The sequence below is a fragment of the Oryzias latipes genome, chromosome 22 (assembly GCF_053564925.1).
Source record: "Oryzias latipes strain Hd-rR chromosome 22, Olatipes_Hd-rR_3.1".
Classification (NCBI taxonomy): domain Eukaryota; kingdom Metazoa; phylum Chordata; class Actinopteri; order Beloniformes; family Adrianichthyidae; genus Oryzias; species Oryzias latipes.
In genome coordinates this window covers 16,616,405-16,641,316 of record NC_136258.1, presented here as the reverse complement: position 1 = coordinate 16,641,316, position 24,912 = coordinate 16,616,405, and the positions used below count along the sequence as shown (strand labels likewise).

Genomic DNA, 24,912 nt, shown 5'->3' with positions numbered 1-24,912 from the left:
TGCGTCCAGAGTTAAAATGTCTGAACTTTGGCAAAAAAAGACGTCTCACAACAAGCAATCAGGGACGTTGCTTTGGTCCACAACGTCTTGCTGACGTAATCAGTAGGTGGAGGAGAATCTGATTGTTCTCCTGTAGATTATATTTTTATAACTTCATGATATTATTATTATTATTATTATTATTATTATTATAGACAATTTTATTTGATTTGGACTCCAACCACTGACCCATTAGGGGCCAAAGCTGAGTCCCAGATTGGTTAACGTGATGCATCTTCTTTGCCAGTTCAGATATTTGAACTCTTTGAACCTCTGATTGCTTCTGTTCATGGACTTAACATTGAAACTGGACTTTCCTGATGCCCAAATCACGTTCGTTTTGAACGCAGCTCTAGGAGTTAAATTCAGAGCAGCTTAAATAAAATGAATGAAAATGATCAATAAAACTTTATGTTTTGCTGCAGATTTTATATTGCAGCATTTTCATATTGCAACCATGTAAAGTCCCAAACCACAGCGATGATGGCAGCTCCGCACCATCTCTGCTTGTTCACATTTCCATCCTTTGTCAAGTACTGTATTTTTGGTCTTTTTATATCTCTTTTTTTTTAAGAGATTGTTGAAAATACTCCAATGGGAAGACTCATAAAATGTTCTTTTGGATTCAGCTTTGAAAAAAAACAATGCTTTATTGAAATACATTGCACAGCTGTTGTACTTTTGAGCCCAGCAAAGACAAGATGTTAGACGTAATGACCGAGCAGAGCAGAAGAACAGAGGATGTATGAAAGTGTTGCCAACTCTTCAGTAAGTGAAGCCGCTGTTGGCTGATCTAAAAGTCGCCAAATGATGCCATTGCTTGATTAGCATATTATTTGCATTGGGACCAACAAGCGTTAATTATAAAAACAACAAATACATCCTTCTATTTTATCTCCTGGCTTGGAATTGATGAAGTGATGCAAGAGATACACTTTGGAAGAGTTACTTTTTTTGTTTTCTTTTTGGTGATTTGTTTTTTCCATTTCTCTAGAGAAGGGGCTTCATGGTGGTGCAGCGGTTAACGCTCTTGCCCCACAGAGAGAAGGCTCTGGTTCAAATCCCAGCTTGGTTCTTTCTGTGTGGAGTTTGCATGTTCTCCTCATGCATGCATGATTTTCTCCAGGCTTCCTCTCACTGTCCAAAAGCATGCTTCGTAGGTGACCTGGTCTCCCTGCATTGCCTATAGGTGTGTGTGTGTGTGTGTGTTGCCCTGCCAGCCACACACATGTCCTGACTGTATCCCACCTTCAACTAACAGTGCCTGGGTGAGGCTCCACAACCCTGTGACTCCAAAGGGGATTAAGTGGGTTTAGGAGATGAATGGATAAATATTTTGAAGGAGAGAGCATGAACAATATAATAAATAATATTATAGAGTACATTTCTCTACTCTCCACTCTAGCTCCCAAGAGTTAACTATCACACCAACCTTTCCAGACAGATTTGGGGTGGCTGGAGCTTCACAGGATCATCCACTCTTGCTCTGTGAAGACAGTAATAGCAGAACAATACATACCTTCAAATTTTAGCCTCCAGACGCTTTTAAGAGGATAAGTCACCAAGGGGGTCTGGAAAGTTGCTAAATATAGTGAGAAAGTTGTAGAGTTTGAAACATTGTTTGAGAGGAGTCGAGGGTCAGTTCCCCGCTGGAAAGAGGTCATGACTCATAAACAAGTTTCTTCACTTACCCAAAATGTTTCCCTTGGTTTAATTTACAGGTGATACTTAGTCTGGAGAAACAGTTGCTGACAGCCCTTAGTGCATGTTATGTTTGGGTTGACACACAAAAAGCCCCCACCAGTAAGTGACCTTTCTAACATAACAAGCTGGCTGCTCTTACTTACCACATCCCCTCTCCCCTGCGGATCTTTTGAATTTTTTGGGAAACTTGGAGCCACTTTTCCAAAAATGTTAGCATCAAAGAACTGACTGAAAATAAAGATCTTCACATGCATTTGTTTCATTTTTTCTACTTTCCTAGAGACTTGGAAAAAAAACCAAAACCAGATGTATTTGTTTAAAGTTAAATGATGCCCGGCAACCAACATAGTACAATTTATTTCATTTTTAATCTCTTCATTTTTATAAGACAGGAAATTGTAAACGAGGTGTAAAATTGGAAGTAAATAATTTTTCTCTGATGGTTTGTTCATACATGACAAACGGTGCCATCGTTTTTGTCTGTAGCTCTGCTGGAGCCCCATAAAACACTAAATGCTGAGTTTACAAAATTTATTTCAGCCAATTTAATTTAAAGAGTAGCAGTTGTGGCCCAATTGGCCATATCAAGGATAAACGTTGGTGTTATGTAGAAAGCAGCGTGTTTTTCCTGTTAGAGCTTATCGGTACCGGGCTGCTCTGACAGATGTCTGGCACTGCTCGTGGTTAGACACACAAAACCCTGTTTGTGACTTTTTTTTGACTCCACGGCTCTATGCGCTCCAGGATTTCTATCTCATGAGCATCTTCTTTACACCTCATTTGTTTTTCCTTCCTTTTGTTTGATTCTCTTCCCTTTTAAACATTGTTTTAGACCACAACCTGACCCCAAAAAATGCTAGTAAAAGCTGACAAATTCCACTATTAAATTTACTGCAGGCATTTCTGAATGACAAAACAGAAGATACAGCCTCTGATGCAAGTAGTGCAAAACTTTTATGAATGAGGTGAGAGTGTGGATGGAATTGAATCACTTCTGTTACTGTGAGTTATTATCCTTTAACTGTTTTTCTGCACTCCATTTAAAGCGAGCCCAGATTCAATGAAATCTATTTTATGAAAGAGTTTTCTATCCAAATCCAGTAGAAATTAAAATCATAGTAACAAAACAGAAAGGACAATAGCAAAATATGGAAAATTGACATGTTTGTGTTATGGAAAATTGACGTGTTTGTTTGTTGTTGTTTTTTTTTTTTGTCAAATCGGAATAAAAAATAATCCATCTTTGTTCGTAATGTGTTAGTGCTTTGCTGAATTTTTTATCCGTCTTAAACAGAGATGCACCTGGTTTGCATTTCTCGAAATGTTTTGTTATCATAAACTTGTCTCGAAACAAGGAAAAACACAAATGTTTTGAATTTCCCCATTTGTTGTGTGATGATTCTTTTTTTGTTGTTTTCAGATGTAAACGAATGCTTGAACCAGACAGTGTGCGGGCGGGGTAGGTGTGTCAACACACAGGGCTCCTATCGGTGCAACTGTTTTCATGGCTACAAACTCTCACCAGACAACGTTTGTCAAGGTAACTGTCAGTCAGAAAGTCTGCCAGCCTCCCAAAAACGACTACAGAAACTTTGCAGTACCATGTAAAAGAGCCATAAAGAGTTTGCGGTTGTCTTTCTTTTCTGAGGCCCGTCTTTTTTTTCCTCGTCTATATCTTTCCTCCAGATGTGGAGGAATGTGTACTGCCGGAAGTTTGCAACCACGGCCTTTGTGTCAATCTGGACGGTACCCATGAATGCACCTGTAACCATGGTTACCAAGTCACCCCAGACAGAAAATCCTGTGAAGGTCTGTGAAGGATTATTTAGTGTGGTTGGGTGTAACTCATACAACCCCCCCCCCCCCCCCCCCCCCCCCCCCATCCGCATACATACACACACACTCCTGGACTTTTCCCAACGGCAGCATAATGTCTCCAAATTATTATTTTTTTTTTTTTGCTAGATGTCAACGAGTGCGCAACTGGTAATGCCTGCCCTGTGGGAATTTGCATCAACACAGCAGGTTCCTACACTTGCCAGAACTGCAGACCCGGATTTGGACCATCTGCTGACGGACTTAGATGTGAAGGCAAGAAAATAACTGTAGAATGATGTATATTAATCACCGGTATGAAGGTAATTCTAGTAGATGGGGATGACTTTTGGGTAAATTCTTTTGTTTTTTATCCTTCCAGATATTGATGAATGTGCCCGGGGTGACATGTGTCTGGGTGGGGTGTGTGCCAACACAGAAGGATCCTTCATTTGCACCAGATGTACGGCTGGCTACAGAGTGTCTCTGGACCAGCAGAGCTGTGAAGGTAAATTCAATTCCCAGCTGTGCTTCTCACTGAGTGGAACCCATTAGGGCTGTTAAAGACTTAACACATTTTGCCAGCGCACTATGGAACTGCCTGTGTTGCGCAACAGGATTCCCTTTACTTCTTTCTTACGTCAATGCATGTGTGTTATTACTCAGACATCGATGAGTGCCAGTCCATTTCTACATGCGCCAATGGAATCTGCCTAAACTCTGAGGGCTCGTACTCCTGTGAGCACTGCCCCGCTGGGTACAGAGTTTCGCATGACGGGGAATTCTGCAAAGGTTTGACTCCTTGACATGTTTTATTTTAAACGCAGATCACACATGCTAATTTGAAATAACAGGAACAAGCTTGTAGGTGGAAATAATTCCTTTCGTTTATGATGATTTGGCTACAAAGTTACTCCATTTTGAAGTCTTTTTTTGGTCTGTGAATCTCATTTTTAACAGATATTGACGAATGTGCGCTTCCCACTACATGCCCCAAAGGGACTTGTACAAACACCGAGGGTTCGTACATGTGTGTCGTCTGTCAGCCTGGTTTCAGAGTCTCTGAGGATGGACAGCAATGCAATGGTGAGGATTTTGTGCAGCATCCTGTTGTTTTAAACGTTTCTATGAACTCTTCCATCGCAATATTTGCCACATCTGTTTAACAGTAGGTAATAATTATTTTGCAATCTCATGGCAGTACTATTTCTTTATTCAAATATGAAGAAATTGTCAAGATGAGGGGAAAAAAATCATCCAGTTTTATCATTTTATCTGATGTCAGACAAAAAGCTTTCTTATAGTGTGGTTGAAAACACTGGGGTGTTGACATTTCTCATTTTTTACGGACCACACATTATAATTGGGGAAATCTGTTTATTTGAAGCCATGGTTTGTGCTCTCATGGGTCCATGTGTATGTTTTTCAGATGTGAATGAGTGCCTGGGGTCCAGCGTGTGTCCAGGCCAGATGTGCTTGAACACCCAAGGATCCTACACCTGCCGGAGCTGTCAAACTGGCTTTCAGCCGTCTGAAGATGGCCACACTTGTCAAGGTGTGATCTGGTTGTTGACATGTTTAGAAAATTGCCCTCAAACCTATTGTTGTAAGTTCTGGAGTTCAAGATAAATGAAAAACATATCATCCCTTAAATGTTCTTCACATTGGTTTCAGATCTGTTACATCAGTAGAGAGGAATAGTCATGATTTATTGAAATAAAATCAAACATAACTCATTAGTTATTTATTCTTTTGTCTAATTTTGATTATATTTTGCCCAGGAGGATTATGTTCTCGATAACATGGACCTTTATGCTGGGTAATATTTTTTACAAAACCAAGTCCAAGTCAATCCCTGATAGGATTTTAATGGATCATCGGATGCCATGAAAAATATTAGGGGTTTGATTTGAAATGAAGTCAGTTACTTCCCCTCCCCGTCATTTGCAGGAACTGGCAAGCTTTGTTGACCCTGAGGATATATTTAAAAAAAAAAAAATTTCAAGGAGCTTCCACATATTAGCAGGGGCGTGTCTGTTTGTGGACACAGTAATTAGACACCACCTGAATTAGTGTGATGTTGTGTTTTTGATGATCATCCCACATACTTATCTCTCATCCCCTTTTAATAAGAAACTGTCAGTGAGATTTAATAAGGACGCCTTTACTTACTGTTTTTTAGATAAAATGAGTCATAGTTGATGATATTATTTGAGAGACGAGTCAAAGAAATTACCCAAAAACAGCTCCTTTAGAAGTTCTTTGCTTCAGATGATGACCTACAGCTAACTTTTTCCGTCTTTTTTTCAGACATAAACGAGTGCCAAACTCCAGACGTTTGCCCAACAGGTGTCTGTACCAACACAGAAGGCTCCTTTTCCTGCATGACCTGTGCTCCGGGCTTCACAGTGGCACCCAATGGCCTCTCATGTGAAGGTACAGCTGAGTGAATGGCTCGCTGTCGCTCAAATGTTAGATTTCTAAAAAAATGCAGTCTGCATTAAATTTTAACAGTTGTCCCTATTGCAGTTCAACCTTTACCCACTCGCTTTTTCGTAAAAAAAAAAAAAAACGTTGTCTTGCAGTTTTGCATTTCTTTTTTCTTTTTTCTTTTTGTTTAACAGCGCACTGCGTTCTGATTGGGTATTGATCTTATCAATCAACAACCTCCTTGCCGGGTGTCCTGTACAGACTGCATTTAGCTTTCTAAATGTACATAAATAAATCTTCTATCAAAATCAGATATACTTTTTTCTGCAAAGGTTAAAGCTTTAGGAGTCTAACTGGAGAGAATTGTGAAATTGTTTATATCTGTCTGATAAAAGAGTATAAAGTGAATTTTCAGAACGTATCCCCCACCATAATCGAGGGAACACTGTATTCTCAGTTGTTATTTAAATTGGATGGAAGTATTTTTTAGATATTTTACTGTGTGTATATGCCACAATAATAATGTTTTTACCCAGATGTGAACAAATGTCGGGACACCAGCCTGTTTCTTGGAGCCTGATGCACAAACTCCATTGGCTCTTTTAGCTGCTCCTGCCTATCAGGTCTTGAGTTGGTTGATGAAAAGTTTTGTAGAAGTGTTTTTAGGATTACATAACTAGAAACATGTCTAAAAGGATTCATACCTGACAGTGCTTTAACTAACATTTCCATGTTGGCAATCCAGCGACTATTTGTCCTTATGTGGGGATCTGGGAAGAAGGAGATTGTCTGAACTCAGAGGGCTCCTATTCCTGGAGCTTTCCTCTTGTCCACATTTTTCAATTCAACCCAGAAATGTGTTTAGTTTTGTTGTAAAGGGGAATTGTCGTGTTTGTGTAACAATCCCCTAGTGGTTATATGGTAAACTACACCTGGTTCCTTCTAATTTCTTTTCAAACAAACTTCAATGGGGTTTTCTGTTTTTTTCTTCTTTAGTACAAACAGATTGTTGTCTCAGTAATCTTTAGTTCTTAAAGGCAGCTCAGCCTAGTCTCATCAACTCTCTCAGTATTTACATCATTTTGATGTTATTCTAGCCGCACCTACTGGTCATTGGAAGGAGAAGGAATGGCACTAAATGCTCAGGAAAAGAATTTCCAACAGAGTGGCGTGTTTGCTGTAAAAATACATTAAATTGTTTTGGACAGGATGTCCGAATTGGATCAGTGTTATTTTTGCAGGTCATTGTTAGAGGGAGGTACAATTACACAAACTGTACGTTTCCTGGCAATATCCGGTGATGATAGGAGGCAGTTTGGTCATATTGTCCTATCCCTGTTCAATGCTGGAGAGATTTAGTGTTCAAAAAGCAGGTTTCACATACAGTGAAGTACCATAGTCAATTCCCAAACATGGATATTCTTCTCCTCCTGCAGCTTTGGAGCAGCATAGAATTGCTCCTCACTCTCAGAGAAAATTGCTTGTGTGCATCAGGTACCTTGGCTGCCCGCCACAACAAACACTTGACCCTAATTATCCTATAAATCAGTGCTTGTCATATATTTGCTTGCAGTATGCAATGGCATGTACAGTGCTGACACAGTGAAGGCCAGACCCCTCTGATCATATACCACAATAAAAAGGAGAAGGGAAAGTGAAGCATTTTAAGGTTGATGAAAGACGGGTTTGTGCAGGTGACGCCAAAATGATGCTCGGACTGAAATCTGAAAAAATTTTTGAAACCTGCCAAAGCAATTTTCAATAAATTTGTGTTTACCTTAAGTCTCTCAAATTTATGTATGCTTTATCTGTGTTTGTTTGGAATGGTGGTTTCATCACCTCCCACGATTCATCTGATCATAAGGTTTGCAAGTGAAGACTATGCTTTTTCCCCATGACAAGCTTTTTCTGCGTGTTCTCCACCTTTATCCAGGTCACAAGATCACATTGCAGGAACGCTGACAACACTGCACAACTTGTGATGCAGTAATGTTGCAATTATTTGCTCATTTGCAGCCAATAAAACATGCATTCAGCGGAAATGTTTCCAGTTGAAGTAGATATCTTTCCTCATTTGACTTGTGTTTGCAGATATACTATTACATGCTCCAAATGGTCAATGCATCTTATGTTCAGACAAGCACTTGATTGCACATCCTTTCTGTGATTCTCAAATGTTCTCAGTGAAGCTGATGAGGATGGGGGGTGGATGAAAATCTTCAGTGATAGTCAGTGTCTAACAAGTCTTGACCCTCTTATCTCTCTTGATTTAATTTCTCTGTTTTCTTTTTGTTATGGAGCTCAGATGTGGACGAATGCAACAACGACAACGTATGCGTACGGGGACAGTGCATCAACACTTATGGCTCTTTCCTGTGCTTGTGTGAGGCTGGCTTTAAATTTAGTGTTGATACAGCTGACTGTGATGGTAAGGAAGCTCGATACTCTACTCTCTCTGTTCTGAAATGTCCTTTCTTAATATAAACGGGCATGATGCCAGTATGTGTTTCATTGTCATGCTTCATAAGGCTTAAGCTTATCCAGAATAGCCCAGTTGACTGTGATTGATTATCTATAATGCATGAGAAATTGACTGTGCTGTCCAAGTTGGCCCAAGGGCTGAAGAGTTGTTGTATTACGTGTCCAAAGTCCTGAATGCCACTCCACTCCCTTAAGAAAGTGTGAATGGCCGTACTGTGACCAAAAGGTGTTTCTCCCTTTGGAACATCTCTGTTTAGTTACATTACATATTTGTTGGTTGTCTTTATAAATGTTGGGCTATTTTTGTAGCTTGTTTCAATTAGTGAGGACAGCCTCACCACAGGTCTCCTGGCTGACTTCTGCAGCACAGCTAATACCCATAGTCAAGGAACCCAGCAAGAAATACCTCCTTTTTGTGTCAATGGATGTATGCATCTGTAGCATCTTTTTGACCATTAATCCTTTGTCTCTCTTTTTGCAGACCAGGATGAGTGCAAGGAGTTTGGAAGCTCAGTATGTGGCGCATGGCGCTGTCAGAATACCATAGGCTCCTACAGTTGTCAGTCAGGCATTCTTGAGGAAGATTGGGGTGAGTGCTTTAACCCTAAAAACAGATGAGGGGCTATGTTCAAAACATTTTAATGCTGAAGAAAATGTTACCGGTTATTATTTATGTACATGCCAATGACAACTCAATTCAAAATTTCAGGTGAACCTCAAGGCAAATATTATTATGCCATTAAATGTTAAGTACATTTATTACTTGACTGTAATAAATGCACTCAACTATTCAAGGATGCAAATTATATTGCATCCTTGAATAGCTTGCTTGGCTTGTTAGTTGTGGAATTTCAACTGTAGACTGAAAAGTGAACCATGTAAGGCCAACTAAGCCATCCAGCTGTTTTCACTGCAAACATGAGTAAAAATAAGAAATGATCCAGTCACTGAAGTAGCGGTTGGATTGAAGTGGAAAAGAGAAATAATGGGTTTACTAGCAATCAAAGGTGCTTGTGTTTATTAGCCACCATGTGGACATGTGAATAGTTTGTGTTCCTCACTTCTATTATCTGTTTTTTTTTTTTTAAGGGAAGCAAACACTCTAGTGGCCATAGAAACTGTTTTTGTTGTAATCTATAGGCGGTTGATGGTGATGAGGGAGAGGAATATGCTGCTGCAGGTTGGGCCTCCAACCCCCACCACACTAGTGTCCATATCCTGATTGTGTGTTGCTGCTCCTGATTGCACAAGACTGACTTAAACCACCTGCTCACCTATATTGATTTAAATGCAGTCATGACTTTTGGAGCTACAAATATGTTGATGTTTCACAGTTAAAGCACTCATCTTTGGGCAGGGGAATTGTTACCCTTTTGTCTGTTGTTTTGCTTTGTTGTGACACTGGTTGTCACTAGGTCCTGCAAAATTTGAAGTCACAGTCTGACTCACATCCCCTCTGAGAGCCTAGCCCTCTTCCCCTTAACCACCCAACGCCACACACAAAAGTGACTTGTTTCGCCTCAGATTGGGAAATTGTGGGAGATCCTGCCGTCACCTCCATAAAAGTCCAAGGAGGGAGCTCAATTACTTCAGGGCATTTTCGTCTGCTTGTAAAAATCATCAGATATTTAGGAAGAGAGCAGACGGCATAATTTGCAGTTTCTGTGAGGGGCGTTGTTTTATTTTTACTCTCCTGCTTTTGAAGGAGCAGCGGTTGATGTTGGCTCGGCTCACTGAGCCCGTTTAGATTCGGAGGCTATGACACAAATGGGAAAAAATGAATATGTTGTGGCTGACAAAATTCGTTTATATATGTTATATATAAATGAATGCAAACCTATGTCCCCATGTATGTATTTTTACATCATTGTTTTTGCTTTGAATTGGCCATTATGTTAGTGTTCCCCTTGACTGTGGTAACACTTACCAACCTCCGCGCCATGCAATGCACAGAAAAGATTTTAACATGTGTCTAAAACCTCATGCTGCTGTGCAAGTGAAAGTTTTTTTTTTAAGTAGAATAGACATTACATGACAGGGAAATTCCCTCTTTGCTAACCTAAAAACAGATTAAAGATCTAATAAAAGTACACATACTTCTTTGAGAACATATACCTCCTGTCACATGGTCGCGTGTGAAATAACCTTTGCATATGGATCCAATAAGATTAGGGCTTGCCCAAAAAGTATGAGAAAGTGTGGGCTGTGTGGGGTGAGCCAACAGTCAGCCATTTTTATATTTTCCCTGCCATGTGCCTTAAATTAGCAAATGACACAGTGACCATTTCACAACTACGTTTTCTATTTAATTCAGATGTAGGTATCTGGGCTACCAGTGTCGAACCCCTCGCAAGGGTCCTCACTGTTCCTCATTTAGTCCCCAACCTCAGCTTCTGTCCTCACAGCTGAACTTCTTACCTTCTTCGGTTTTTTCTTTCGAGCAAATGCCTGCCTTGTGTGTGTCCAGATAGTTTAATGGAAAGACTAAGAAAAGCTGTCCTGGGTCCTGTGGATGTGAACTCTTGTTTAAATTTTCCGCTCTATTCTTTTCCCCCTCCACATATAATTGGTGCTGTGATTAGCGAGCCAACCCCTCTCCTTGGGGGGACAGATTTCAACAGCTGATCATGTAATCTTGTCACTGCAGTTTTGCCACAGCACGATACACACAACAGCAAGATTTATTAGGATAGTTTTGTTCTGGATGCTCTCATTCCTCCCAGGGATGGTAATTTGATTGCATCTCATCAGAACACGAGGATTGTAGCCGATTTTGTTCCAGTTCCACATCAATGGAATGCCGTCCTCGACAATGATTTCATTTATCAGCGGAGATTCTTTTTCTCAGACTTCCGAGCTGGCTCCTGCTGCTATTCCAGTAATCTTTACTCCACTTAGCCTCCATGTACATGACGAAATGTTCAATAAACCCTTCACTAATAATACTTTTTCACCTTTCTGTGACGATATACTATATACAGCCAAAGTGATATTCACAAGGAAAAATGTGTTCTCTTCACTTTCCTGTAATTGATTCAAGTCCAGCCCTAAAAAACAAGCTTTCACTGCACTTCTCTGCATCCAAAGCATGTAAATCCAGTGGGTTGGGGGTTTTTTCAGCACAGTATGTCTCAACCCTTCTCATTCTCATCTTGCAGCCAGCTGAGCCCACAAGTCTATTCTAACTATTTTTGTCCTATCCAGCATTTCCTGTAAATTCTTCTGGTTTTAACAACAATGACGATTCTGTCTCTGTATTTTATTATCTGTTCGTGACCTCAGAGGCATGTTAGAGAAATGGCCAAGTTGGGACAGGAACACTGGCTCGTCCAGTAAGCCTGAGAAAGCAGTTGTCTGGGTTGAAGAAGAAGACAGAGCCCTGGCTGAGTAGGGCCTTTAAATCACATTGGCTGCAGTTTTGCTGGCCCACATTCTGGCTTTTCTCAACTGATGCAGCCTTTACGGTTGCTCAGAGGCTAAATGAAACATATTTAGATGCTGGTGCTTGTAACTCTATGACTCAGCTTGGTTCTGTCTGAGCCGGATGTGAAACCTAAGGAAACTGATCAAAACAATGTGATCCTGCTTTTTCAGTGAGGGGGTGATGACTGCAGAGGAATTATTGTTTTTCATGGAAAATCTGAACATGATATTTACTGCTGTCTTTAATTAATCTTTTTTTTTTTTTTGCAAAATACAAAATCTTATTTTCCTTTGGAAAACAGACATTCTAAAAAAAAAGACACTCTAGGGACGCATTAAATCAGTTAGAGAGCTCTGGTCAGATGGTTTCTAAACAAATGTCTTATTAATGTGGAGGTTTGTTGAACAAACTAACAGTAAAATCCAATTATAGCAGGCACTAATAAGCTTCATGATTTTTAGCACTAAAATTGTGGAGAACAATAACAGATTTTCTGTATTTAAAAAATTGTTTAGCAGGGGTTGTTTCAACAGACTTAGCAACATGCGAGAAAACAGACAAATACAGAGACTAGTGGCAGGTCAAACTGACACAAAAACAAATTTGTGTGACAAAAGTGCACACATTAAACACTGATTGTTTTTTATACAATTATAATCAGCCTCACTCTCCTGTAGTTTGGACCTTTTGGCTATCCTGCTTTACTGGAGATGCCAAGAAATACTTAATCATATGTGAAAAATTGCTCACAAATGGTGCTTTTTCAACAGTGATTGTTGGGGGAATGAGTCGTGCCGCAACAGGGTCTAGGTCTAACAGTGTCAACAAGCTGCTTTTGCAGTGACATAAAACATGCAGAGTATTAAACCTATTTTGTGATTTACTGCTATGCAAAGGAAGTACTGAACATTTGCCAGGTTTGAGTCCTATTCTGCACTTTGGGCCACAAAATGTTCTCAGTCCTCCTGAATAGCGTGATTAGTTTTAGCATGTATGAAGACAGAATTCAGGGGGGGGGGCTGTCTTCATGACAGACTTTGAAGCTGTTTTGTTTCAGCTTCTTGCAGAGCGTTTGGGGTTGCGCACCACATGTTGGCTGTGATCTGGAAGCTGTTGCTTCGCACCTTTTTGACACAACTAAAAACCTCGGTTGCAGGTTTCCAGATCCACATTACACTTCACTGAAACACAAAAACGCAAAGAGAAGGTCATTTTAAATTAAATCAGAAAAGAATTTGAAGGCCCTTGTAATAAAGCATGTCATCTTTTTTTTCTGCCATCTTTTGACGTCGGCTCACGAATGGTCCTTTCAGTAGTGACCAGCACTGAGTTTAGGGATGAAGTCTGAAGGTCTGTTTTGCAGATCGGGTCTGTAAATCCTGAACTGTGGTCACCTTTTGTTGTGCTTTCCCATCACAGATAAGTGCGACAGTGAAATCAACTGTGGGGAACACGGCTTCTGCGAGAACACAAACAGCTCCTTCCATTGCAACTGTGACAAAGGATACACCAACCCAGCCGGGGATGTGACACAATGTGTTGGTGCGTAACCCCGGTCTAATGCATGTTTCTGTATGGCTATACTCAATGATTTTTTTTACGAAACTCTAAAAAGAAAGTATGGATAAGATTAGTTATATCCAGTATTGTGATTCTGATTTGAATTATCTTTGAATTATCTTTCACACAGGAAGGAGCTCTTTTGAACAATCAACCTTTTTATCTCACTTTTTCACTGCCTCTGTCCAAATTAACTAATCCACTTTTGTTACTTTTTTACATTAAAGCAGGAAAAAACGTTTTAGGCACAGACAGAAAGCCATGAAAAATCTTTAAAAAAACAATCAAAAGATTAGTTACAGTAGCAAAGACCCTGTAATCTACTGTTGTTGTTTTTGCATTGGACTGCAAAAGTATGTTATCCTTGGACATTTACTATATATAAGAGAAATACAGAATTTTTATGTAAAAATGCATTTATTTATTTTTTTAAAGCAAAACCCTTTATTTTATTTAATGAATTTTTTGTTGTTTTGATTAATTAAATGTGACTCAATTTGTATTTAGCTGAAAGGAAAAATTTAAAAAAGTATATGCTATTTTCTATATGGGATTAGTGGGGTATTATTATGTTGCATCAATGCAAAAAATATTTAGAAGCATTGTCTCTTTTTAAAAGCCCTATAGTGTTTTTGTCATGCCTATCTGTGCACAGAAAAAAATATTTGTATTAGTATTTTTAGGTATGAGCAATTTAAACTTTAATACAAACATTTTTTTAAGTGAATCAAAAGCAGTAAGGCATGCCCAAAATCCAGTCTGCATTCAAATTTCTGCCAGCTCACAGGTGCCTGTAATAAATCAATAATACTTTCTAAGTGTGCGTGATTTCTTGATTGTTATTGGCTAAATTACACTAGACGTTGTACAGTAAACCTGTGGCAACAACCAGTGGCTACTTGACCTTCAAAGGGACAAACAAGAGGAACAAATTTATTTGTTTTTGTGATCAAAATTACTGTAGTTTGGACTTCTGAATAAGATAACTATTTGTTTATTATCCTGTTCACATATCGGTAATTTCAATTTAGGGGTTTACATGTAACATGTTTTATTGTTGATGAACGTTTTTTTGTTTTTTCCATACATTTTGATTTGATTTGAATTTTTATTTGAAATGGTTTATTTCAAGCAATTAAGTAGAAATAATACACCAAAGCAATATAATCATCAGTTGTACATTCATAAAGTAACTAATCAAATGTAAGATAATTAGACATACTAATAAATATTGCTTGAAAGTGAGTGGAAGGAAGCGAACTTATATAATCCCACCCCGTTATACTATAACCATTTTATTACATGATTTATCAATACAGACTTTTTCTTTAGTTTATTTCTCCTCTTTGAATATGAAATTCACATTAATTTGGTTAAAATCTATTTAGATATGTTTCTGTATTATATGAAGAAATGAGAAGTATCCCATTGCAATAAGATCTTTACTAAATAGTTCATTTGCATTAAATGCTGGCCGAATGGTATTTTCACTTCACCAAATCTGGCCCTCTTTGCCAAAAATAAGGACATCCCTGCATTAAGTCAATGGTCTCTCAGGGCCTGGACCTTTGCTGACCTCATGTCCTTTGCCTTCCTCAGATGTGAATGAGTGTGAGACGAGCTCGGCTCTGTGTGGGGAGGCCCTGTGTGAGAACTACGATGGAAGCTTCCTGTGCATCTGCCCCAACGACAATGAGGAATTTGATCCCATCACCAACCGGTGCCGCTCCATGGGTACTAGAGCAATATAAGCAGTCACAGGACTTAATTCACAATCCCATCATTGGGAGACGAAGTTATCCATGATTTAATGAGGCGCCTCTGATTGTCCAAACAAGGGTGACGAGGAGGATATGGCCTACGCCACAAGTATCTTTTGACCTGTCTGGTTCCTTTCTTTCATAGGGTGGGGTGGTTAGGTGGGTTTGATGCAAATTATGTCTTTCCTCCCTAAGCATTACAGTAATTTGTTTCAGTTCAAACATTATTAGTTACAGTTATTGGCAGCTACAGCTCAGAGAGCATCCATGTTTTTCTGTGCAGAAATGGTCCCAAAGTGCAATTGCAAACACCGACATACTTGATTACAATTTTACATCTAAGATGACTCAAGCGAATCCTCAAAAGACCATTGCAAATTGAGCTTGTAAAGCACATATCAGGATTTTTACATTGCTGAGCAGTGCTCCATTACCCAGGATGTTTTTTGTTCTGCCCAGGCACTAAACCTCAGTTATGCCACTGTGTACCTTTTTGCCACATTCCACTGTTTGCTTTTGACGTGTGTGAATCAATCATGTGAGGCTGATTGGTATGATGTTGACTCACACGCCAGTGTTTCTATTTGAGTAAGCCAGCAGCTTAAGGGTGACGGGCCTGAGGCCATGGCCCTGGATGAATGGACAGGGTCAGCAGTGCCATAGGATGATAACGCCTTACCTATTAGAGGAAGACAGGTCCTCCAGATCTACACTGCTTATTTTTGCAGAATTATTACACTTTATCATGTAATTTTATGCCATTGCGATATTAATCATATTATTTGGGTTCAAACTGTCCCCCTGACCTAATCCTTTTAGTAACACACATATGCCTCAGAACTAAAAATGTGTGGCAAAAGGTCTAAATATGCTTTCTCTGCCCACCAACAGCTATGATTGACCCCGAACACATTTATCCAGTCATCCCCTTCACCGACGAGAGGAAGGAGTGTTACTATAACTTGAATGACGCAAACTATTGCAACAACGTCTTGTCTCGCAACACCACTAAGCAGGAGTGCTGCTGCACCGCGGGGGCAGGTTGGGGAGACAACTGTGAGATCCACACCTGCCCTCTCCCAGGAAAAGGTACACAAACTTTACTGTGGGTCTGAGCAAGTCTTACCCTAAATGATCATTTTTATTTTTCTGCAGACGATTATAACCAGCTGTGTCCTCACGGAAGTGGAATTTTACCGTTGTCGGATTCATTGAGGCAAAGTCATGGAGATGGCCTGCCTTACATAGGTGCACACTATTTTTTCAATAACTTTTGTATACAGGCATTGCTGTCTTCCATGTGTTTTGTAAATTTTATTAGAATTGTTGTTCTCTTATGAAGGGAACGTGTGCCTTCACAATTGACAATTCTTTCCTCCCCTCTGCTCTATAACAATTGTACAAATCTCTTCATCAGATGCCGATGAATGTGAGATGTTCGGATCAGAGATCTGTAAGAACGGACAGTGTTCAAATATCTTCTCTACATACACCTGCTTCTGTCGTTCTGGCTACTACTATGACAACATCCGGTTTGAGTGTGTAGGTAAGAGCAACCCAAGCCAACAAAAAATAACACATTATAGAACAAAGAGCCAACTTGATGACCTCATTGTTTTTACCGTAAAGTTAATTCTGTTCAAGGGCAAGTTTGCAACAACTACAGAAAAGTTTAACCAGTTCACCTGTTCAAAGGTCTCGTTTGCTAACTCTTGGCCTCTTTTTGTTCTTGTGAGTTTAGACTTTGATGAGTGTCAGTTTGGGAATACCTGTGAGAATGGCGCATGTGTGAACACGGCTGGATCTTTCAACTGTTTCTGCAGTCCTCCGTTGGTCCTGGATGACTCGCAGCGCCACTGCATCAGTCTCAACAGTACAGAAGGTGCGGGATACATTCAAGTGTTTTATTATTTTTTTGTTGTTTTTGATAGTTCAAATCTTTTTCTTTTTTAAAGGACAAACTGTAAAAAAATACCTTAAGCAACTAAACGAAGACACACAAGATATTTTCTTATTTCTGTCCCAGAAACGATTGAATATGGTCAAGATGTGCATGAGGATATTTGCTGGCAGCGACTGGAGGGGGACAACATGTGTGCAGACCCTCACTCGGAGCGCAGAACTACCTTCACTGAGTGTTGCTGTCTGCATGGCGTTGCCTGGAGCGGTCAGTGTGCCTTTTGCCCCTCGAAAGATTCTGGTGAGTGGAAGCATGTACAAATAGACAGACAGTCTGAAACACCTGGGATATGCAGTAATGTAATTAATTTTTATACTGACCTATTTTTTGATGGTAACCCGGATCCGTCTGCTGTCACACAGCTGACTATGCAACAATGTGCAACTTGCCCTGGGAAGGAGGCTCAGATAGTCTTCGTGATCAAATAGGAGTTGAGTATGGTCCTGAGGGCCCTCCATACTGGGGTAACTACGGTGGCCCTGCAGGAACATATGAAAATTCTGAGAGCGTCCCCCTGTTTAATGATCATGACTACAACGTTCAGCAGCCACCTGTTCGTGTCCCCGTTGTGCGACCGGGGAGTCACCCACATCCAGTGAATCCCTACAGTGGTGGGTATTAGAATTTTGCCTCATTGGACTGTTCAACACTCTAAGCATAAAAGAAAGCCTGTTTTTGGGAACGCATGTCCTGTCTCCTTTTTAACTATTATGAATAACCCAAAAAGGAATTGCCTAACTTCAGCTTTTGTTACCCAAACATTGAGGTTTTTGACGCAAGAACTTGTTTACTGATGGGCTGTAGCAAAAGAAAATCTTTTAGAATTATGACTAAATCAGTATGGAAGCCACAGACAGCCTACCTTTCTTTTATTTTTGCCTTTTTTCTCATAATAACACAATTGTTTGCTCATGATAACAACATCTACCATATTTCTTCTCTTGTATACCTTCTGGACCAAAGAGACGACTGAATCTTATAGAGTCTATAAGATTATAATATAGACCAAGTCTAAGTGATATGGAGTCCTTTCATCAGGCACCTCCGGTGTATCATTCTGGTCACTTTTCCGTAATTGATGATCTTGACATTGTTTTTGGCCGATAACATCAGCACAATCTCTGCCTTAGTTAGACCACAATTAAAGTTAATAATAATACATTCAGTCATTTTAGTCATTAGTCTTCTGTTTCTGCTAGTAGGTTAGTGATATTTTACCCATATAGAAGAACAGATACACAATTAAATCTACCTAGCAAGAAAGTCTTAAAGAAGAGGTTGCAAAAATGCACCATCATTTACAAAAATTTTAATTGAGTCAACAATATATAATCAAAGTAAAAATGTAAAATAAATTTGTAGCATAGACCCTTTAAACTAAATCTGCCAGAGCTGTGAGCAGATCTTGTGATTTTTAAGTGTCTTCTGATAACTTTCATTGTTCATTCTTGTTCAGCCTTTTTTATTTTTACAACTAAAACTATGAGACTGTTCAAACTGGCTAACTTATTTTGAAAGTGTCTTTTTTTAGGTGGTTTCAAATAAACTGAAATCAACAATATGTAAGACTTTTACTTTTAATTTAAATTACGGTCCTTTTAATTTTTTTTCACATATCTTTGTTCAATCAGTGCAACACAATGCCTTTGAGGGTCTGCAAGCGGAGGAATGTGGGATCTTAAATGGGTGTGAAAATGGTCGCTGCGTACGTGTGCAGGAGGGCTACACCTGTGACTGCTTTGACGGCTACGAACTTGACTTAAGCAAGATGGCCTGTGTTGGTAAGTTGGTTGGTCATGTCAGACTGTCATTACTTTTTCCAGTAGAGTGATCTCTTACCCTTGTTCTTTTTTTTTTTTTTAATTGTAGGTTGAAAGGTTGCTCTCAAACCAGGCTTTGTCCATGACATTTAGGCCGCTTTTAGGCATGTTCTGGATTACCTTTATGCTGTATATCATCAAGTTCAGGAAGAAACTTTAAATGCAAAAAGCTTGTGCTGTTATGTGAAACTAATGAAAAAAGTTCCCTTCTTAAAAAGCATTTTGCATTACTCGATGGTCTCAAATTCCCTAGCTGCTCACTAGCTTGAGTGAGACAGCCTTGAATCTAACCCAACTGTGTCTTACATAAGATACATCTTTTAGATGTAAAAAAGGTGAGGATGTCTACATGTAATAAAGTTCTATGTACGGGCCTTATTGGGTTCAAGGCTTGCTAATTTCGAAGATTGGTTGCGAAGAGAATTGGAAGCTGTGAACCTCATGCCATGCCTCCTTATATAATCATGACCACTTGCATCTCCTCAGCAGAACTCAACCCCTCACACACACAGAGGGTCATTTAAGAGTGAACAATCTGAAATGAGAATCAGACCTCCAGAGCTGGAAACTGGGAAAGAACAACACGCTGAACGCCAAGAGGAAACATTTTCTAATGCGCTGTTTTTTCTGCCATCGTTCTTACTGTGACAGCTCTGGACGGTTTAAGCTTCAGGTTGAATTTGTGATCAGCTGACACGCAACATGGCGTCATGTTTGACTAAGGGTATTGCATTACAATCCTGAAAGACATTACACTTCTGCAGGAGTCACCTTTATTCAACAGTGACTTACAGAGGAGGAGATACACTTAGACGTGTAAACTAAACGTGCTTCTCCATCACAGTATAATACTGAGAGCAGCTACAAAATTTATTTCTTCAAATCTGAGCTTCCTTTCACATTTTCAAAGTGATTGTTTTCATTTGAAATGTCCCATTTGGGGAATGTGCAAGAGATTCCTACCTTTATTTTGCTTTATTTTTTATGACTGATTACTCCTATAAATGTCATATTTCCTTGATTTCAATGTTTAAAAGGTCCAGCTTTTTGATTATATTCTGTTTTTACTTTGAAGAACAGTTAAAATTCTTTTCCAGGCTGTGGAGAGCAGGTATGCCCAGATGTTCTCTTGAGTTCCTCCAGGAGAACACTAAGGTGTTCCCCAGCCAGCCTAGAAATTAAGTACATTTACTCCTGTTATACCAATAGTAATTTGACAGCTTTGTCTACAAGGTGCTACAAAACTTAAACTTCTTCACCTGGGAGAGTGATTTCTTCCTTACCTGAGGAACTTATTAGGTTGCCACCAATTTGCCTTTTATACTTCAGTCACAACTGCCCTTATGACTCCCCGTATAAGCTGTCTGCGGGCAAATAGTGGGCATGCAGGAGGCATGCAGGAAATATAGTTCAGGATTGTTTGGTGAGCCTCATACACATTTTTTTTCTACAGGCATAGCGTCAGGTCGTAGAGATTCCATTAGTACTGTTGAAAATAAATAATGTGCTGCTAGCGTGTCCCTTGTTTGCAACCTAGCTGTTAGAAATTAGGAAATTAGACAAGCAGAGCGTATTTTGTGTTTGAGCCCTTGTGTATCGTAAGGCACTTTTTAGGCGCACAGTTCGTGCATGCAGTAATTGTTTGTGGTCCTTATGGAGCCTACGTGAACCTTACGACAAAATTCCCCATACTTCATAAGTGCATGTAACTTGCTTTATTCTTGTGACAACTTCACAATATACTTACCACACTCACAACAATGGTACGTTCCATTTCCATGAAATCCGTTTAAGTGGCTGCAAAAAACTCAAGAAAACTACAAGATAACACCTAAGCGCCCCTAAAGATGCAGGCCCTCTTCCCCGTCTACAGCTGTCGCCCAGACAACCCAAAAAGCCGCAGCACCCATAAAGGTCAATCCCTGTACAGGTGCATGTGACTTAAGGCGTGACTAAGACGTGAAGCCAAACTCATTTTCTTTGGCATTGTCATTGCTACAGTTTTTGTGACCTCTTTTATGTGTCATATTTAACTGGGCCTTGGTCTTTTGTTATTTCATATACTTTGCTGTCTAACCAGCTTTAGTTGGGAGATAGCAACAGGCTTCAGAAATATGAATAATAATAACTGTAATACTGCCTATTATTAACTCAAGTAGTATTGACAAAATATGCAAGACCTTTATCATATTTGAGCATCCAAAGTCATGATTGTTGAGTCAGTCTAATGAATTGTCATGATTTATGGTTAAAAAGATTTTGACATTTTATTAAATTGACAGTTTGACATAAAATAATTTTTCTGCAAGTTATTATATCCACTTTTGGATTAGATAATAAGGACTTAGTCTTTCTTTAAACATTTAATATAAACTATTTTGAAGAGAAGATACAGTATTTTACAAATGCTCTCTTTTATCAACCTTGTTTTTTGCATTAATTTGTTCTGCTTGGTACCCACAAATACAAATGTTTTGCATTCTTGACCTTTCAAAGCCTTAAGACAACTCCATACCAGATGCAGTTATAACTTTTACTGACTCATCCCCTTCTCTTGCAGACATAAATGAATGCGAGGACATCAGTGACAAGGTTCCTTTGTGTCACAACGGGCAGTGCACCAACACTGAGGGATCCTACAAATGCACCTGTTTTGCGGGTTTTGTGGCTTCAGCAAAGCCGCACACGTGCATCCCAACAATCCCAGATCCAAAGACGAGGGACTCTGAAAACTGAGAGAGAGACTTCTCCTCGAAGATCCTCCACCCACCCCCTTTGGCACTAAACCTGCAACAGCACCGCTAAAACGTCCAAGAATATATATATTTTTTAACATAATACACACAACTGCTCTTTATTCACATTCAAGAAGTCTAGGAGGTGTGCAATGAATGTATTACATAGCTTTGAGTACACACTAGCTTTCTGTTTGCCTTAGAGGGATTTCACAAACTGATCTCTTATATTCAGTAAACTCTTGACAATTTCATAGGCAGATTTTCTCCCATCTCTGTTTACTACTTTTTGTAAAATGACATTATTTATTTCATTGAAACGACAGGCCCCTGTACATTAAGAAAATATTTCAGAGGGCAAACGTAGTCATTTTTGTTTTTCTTGTAACCATTTGACCAGAGAGCATATGTGGAAAGAGATTACATGTACTTTTATCACAGAAAGATAATGGAAAAACAAAACTAGCCATGTGTTTTATCCACAGAATTTTCCATAAACCTGCTGATTTTGAACTTTCAAGATGAGGAAATTATCAACCAAAATTAAAACAGTGAGTTTCACAAAAATATTTCAATTACAAGCTTCAGCGTGTGCAAATTCAAAAGGAGACTGTTAATGTATTTTATGTTGTAGTTATACCATGGTCCGAGTGAATACTCGATTCTGATTGGCTGCTGGGTGTGCATTAAAAAATGATAATCCACAGTGATGTTGCACAACCAAAAAAGAAGTTCCGGTTACATAGCTTAAATGCTCTATATCACTGCACTGGCTTCTTTAAAACAAACTTTTGATTCATCTGGACAAAAACAATCCTTTATTTAACCCGTATAACTTTTCTTTGCCGCTGCAATTGAGGTCAGTGCCGGCTCAGGCGGTTAAGTGGCGCGTTGTCATGTTACAGTGACAACACTCCGCACCATGTAACAAATAGTCAGCTTTTTGTGAAAAAAAGCTATCTAAACCGAACAAATACCAAGAATAAAGTACTAAAAACACAATATTTATTTCTTTTGTAAGTGATGATGGTTTATTGCAAGAATGGCCTTCGACATGTGCATTATAAGAAATTAACGAACTTCGCGAAGGCTTCCACGGCTTGTGTTAATTTCTGATGTGCACTTTCTCTGCCATTATCTCTTACATAATTATCCAAAAATGTCTCAATTTCATATTGTTCATTTTATTTTAACATATTTTCTAGAGTTTCATGAAGCTCAATTTTGTTTGTTTTCCATTAGACATTTTCTTTCATTGGACTTTCTCCGAAAATTGACTGCTAAAAGGAGACACTGGTTATTTGCCGTGGTGACACACACCTACAGAACACTTTAATCTCCCATCACAAAGTGTGCCTTTCTGCAAGCATGTAAAGACAGAAGGTTTTGTACAGAACTTTGTATTATTTTTTGCTACATGTTATCTTCCTTTAATATGGCACAACTAATATTTTGACAAACATTTTTATTTACACAAAAATGAGACCCATGTGTGTTTGTAAAAATTTGCCTTTTGTCTTTTTTTCTGAAGTTTTTGCAAAAGAGGAGAGAGGTGGACTCTGAACCATAGGAACTGTGTGTATACCCTGCCCTGTGGAGCAGACAATGATACCATATATATATACATTAAAATATATGATTCTCTTTTGAAAGAGGGAGGGATGACAGCACGATTTTAAATCTTGTTTTTTATTTGAGAATCTTTTTTTTATTCATTTATGTATGATCTCCAACGTCTCTTCATCACAATATTTTTCTATATGTAATTTATTTTAAAATTGTATTAACATTCTTGTTTGGTTTATCATCTTTATTTTCTCTCATGTGCAGCATATAATCATAGCATTCATGCATATTGACACTGGCAGGAAGACAATATTCATTCACTTCTGACATAAACCAGCATTCAAAAGCAACAGAATCATTCTAATAATGTGTTTTCTGGTGTTGTTGAGTCACTGCCTGGCCCAGACAAGTCTAACCATGAGGCATAAGATCAAACTTTTAACAAAAATGAAGATAAATGTCTTATTGGAAAGCTGTTTTGTTTACATGTTTAGTTTACATCTTGTCTGTAATCAGTCATTGAAATAAAACATAAAAACATTGGACTATGAGAATTTCTTGTTAAAACAAATGTAAAAAAAATAACATTCTTTTGAAGCACTGCAGTTAAAAAATGTTTATTTTGGTGTATTATTTAGAAATTTAGACTAAGAATATTTGTTGTAATCCAGTTAAAGGGAAATATTAAGTAATTATAATCATTGTGAGAAATATATTTCATCGGTCTTCCTAAAGCCTTTATATTTATAGATAAAAATAATGTTTTTATTATATTTGAGGTTTGCTCTGATCTTTTTGCCTATGTCACACTGCCACCTGCAGGACTAACAAATACAAGCCTGACTCCAGTTGCCAGGTTAGGTGCCACTGAATGAAGCCAAGGAAAAAAAATGAAGAATTGTGGCCGTTCTGTTAAAGTTTCATTAAAAAAAATGTCCTTTAGTATGCCAAAGGTAATATATTATCATATGTATGAATACAGTTTACTCTGAAAGGCTAAGAACAGTGTCACAAAACAGGCAGACGGCTAGTTCCACTTGCAGCAGGTTTATTAGCTCAGCTAAAAAGTCCACTAAGCTAAATCCGGCTAATGCAGGCAGGGGTCAATAACGACAATGGGTGCATCAGAGAAAAACAGGCGTAGTCAGGATCCAGGCGAAATTCGGGGCAGGCGACAGAGACGTCAGAGACAAAACAGGATCAGGAAATCAGAAGATCAGATCCATATAGAAAGCTCGGTAATGCAGGCAGAGTCACACAAACAATACTTTGAGACTCAGTGCAGTGCTTCAGTGAACTGTGAGCTCTGTTTCCAATGACCAGAGGGGGAAACAGAGCTCTGACTTCTGACAAACACGATGATATATATATTAATTTTGTTTTTTCATATACACACATATATATACACACACACATATATATAGTGGGATAATGCTCTTTGAGGTGTTCATTATCAAACATGAACGTACAGCATGGAAGCAACCACAAAAATGACATTAACGCAATTAAATCCTGACATAATGAAATGCCTTTAATTGATCACAATTAAAACGTTAATTTGACGCCCCTTGTGCCCAGTAGGGTTTAAAGCTACAAAAAGCAATGAAACCTTACCTGG

At 38.9% G+C, this 24,912-nt stretch overlaps 1 protein-coding gene across 3 annotated transcripts in view; it reads left to right on the top strand.

Moving 5' to 3' along the window:
• LOC101168829 (latent-transforming growth factor beta-binding protein 2) overlaps nt 1–23,837 on the top strand; it is an 83,553-nt gene extending 59,716 nt beyond the window's left edge. For 2 of the 3 annotated variants that reach the window (XM_023951597.2, XM_023951596.2), the window contains exons 19-38: nt 3,164–3,283; nt 3,430–3,552; nt 3,709–3,834; nt 3,941–4,066; nt 4,225–4,350; nt 4,519–4,644; nt 4,988–5,113; nt 5,869–5,994; nt 8,294–8,416; nt 8,951–9,058; nt 13,313–13,435; nt 15,053–15,187; nt 16,105–16,302; nt 16,369–16,461; nt 16,631–16,759; nt 16,955–17,095; nt 17,240–17,413; nt 17,536–17,784; nt 18,805–18,954; nt 21,554–23,837. In XM_023951597.2, the coding sequence (XP_023807365.1) occupies nt 3,164–3,283; nt 3,430–3,552; nt 3,709–3,834; nt 3,941–4,066; nt 4,225–4,350; nt 4,519–4,644; nt 4,988–5,113; nt 5,869–5,994; nt 8,294–8,416; nt 8,951–9,058; nt 13,313–13,435; nt 15,053–15,187; nt 16,105–16,302; nt 16,369–16,461; nt 16,631–16,759; nt 16,955–17,095; nt 17,240–17,413; nt 17,536–17,784; nt 18,805–18,954; nt 21,554–21,729 (2,798 nt within the window). In that variant the 3' untranslated portion in view covers nt 21,730–23,837. The remainder of the gene's footprint in view (nt 1–3,163; nt 3,284–3,429; nt 3,553–3,708; nt 3,835–3,940; nt 4,067–4,224; nt 4,351–4,518; nt 4,645–4,987; nt 5,114–5,868; nt 5,995–8,293; nt 8,417–8,950; nt 9,059–13,312; nt 13,436–15,052; nt 15,188–16,104; nt 16,303–16,368; nt 16,462–16,630; nt 16,760–16,954; nt 17,096–17,239; nt 17,414–17,535; nt 17,785–18,804; nt 18,955–21,553) is intronic. The other variant, XM_078941368.1, reaches the window with a different exon arrangement.
• The last annotated feature ends 1,075 nt before the right edge of the window (nt 23,838–24,912 follow it).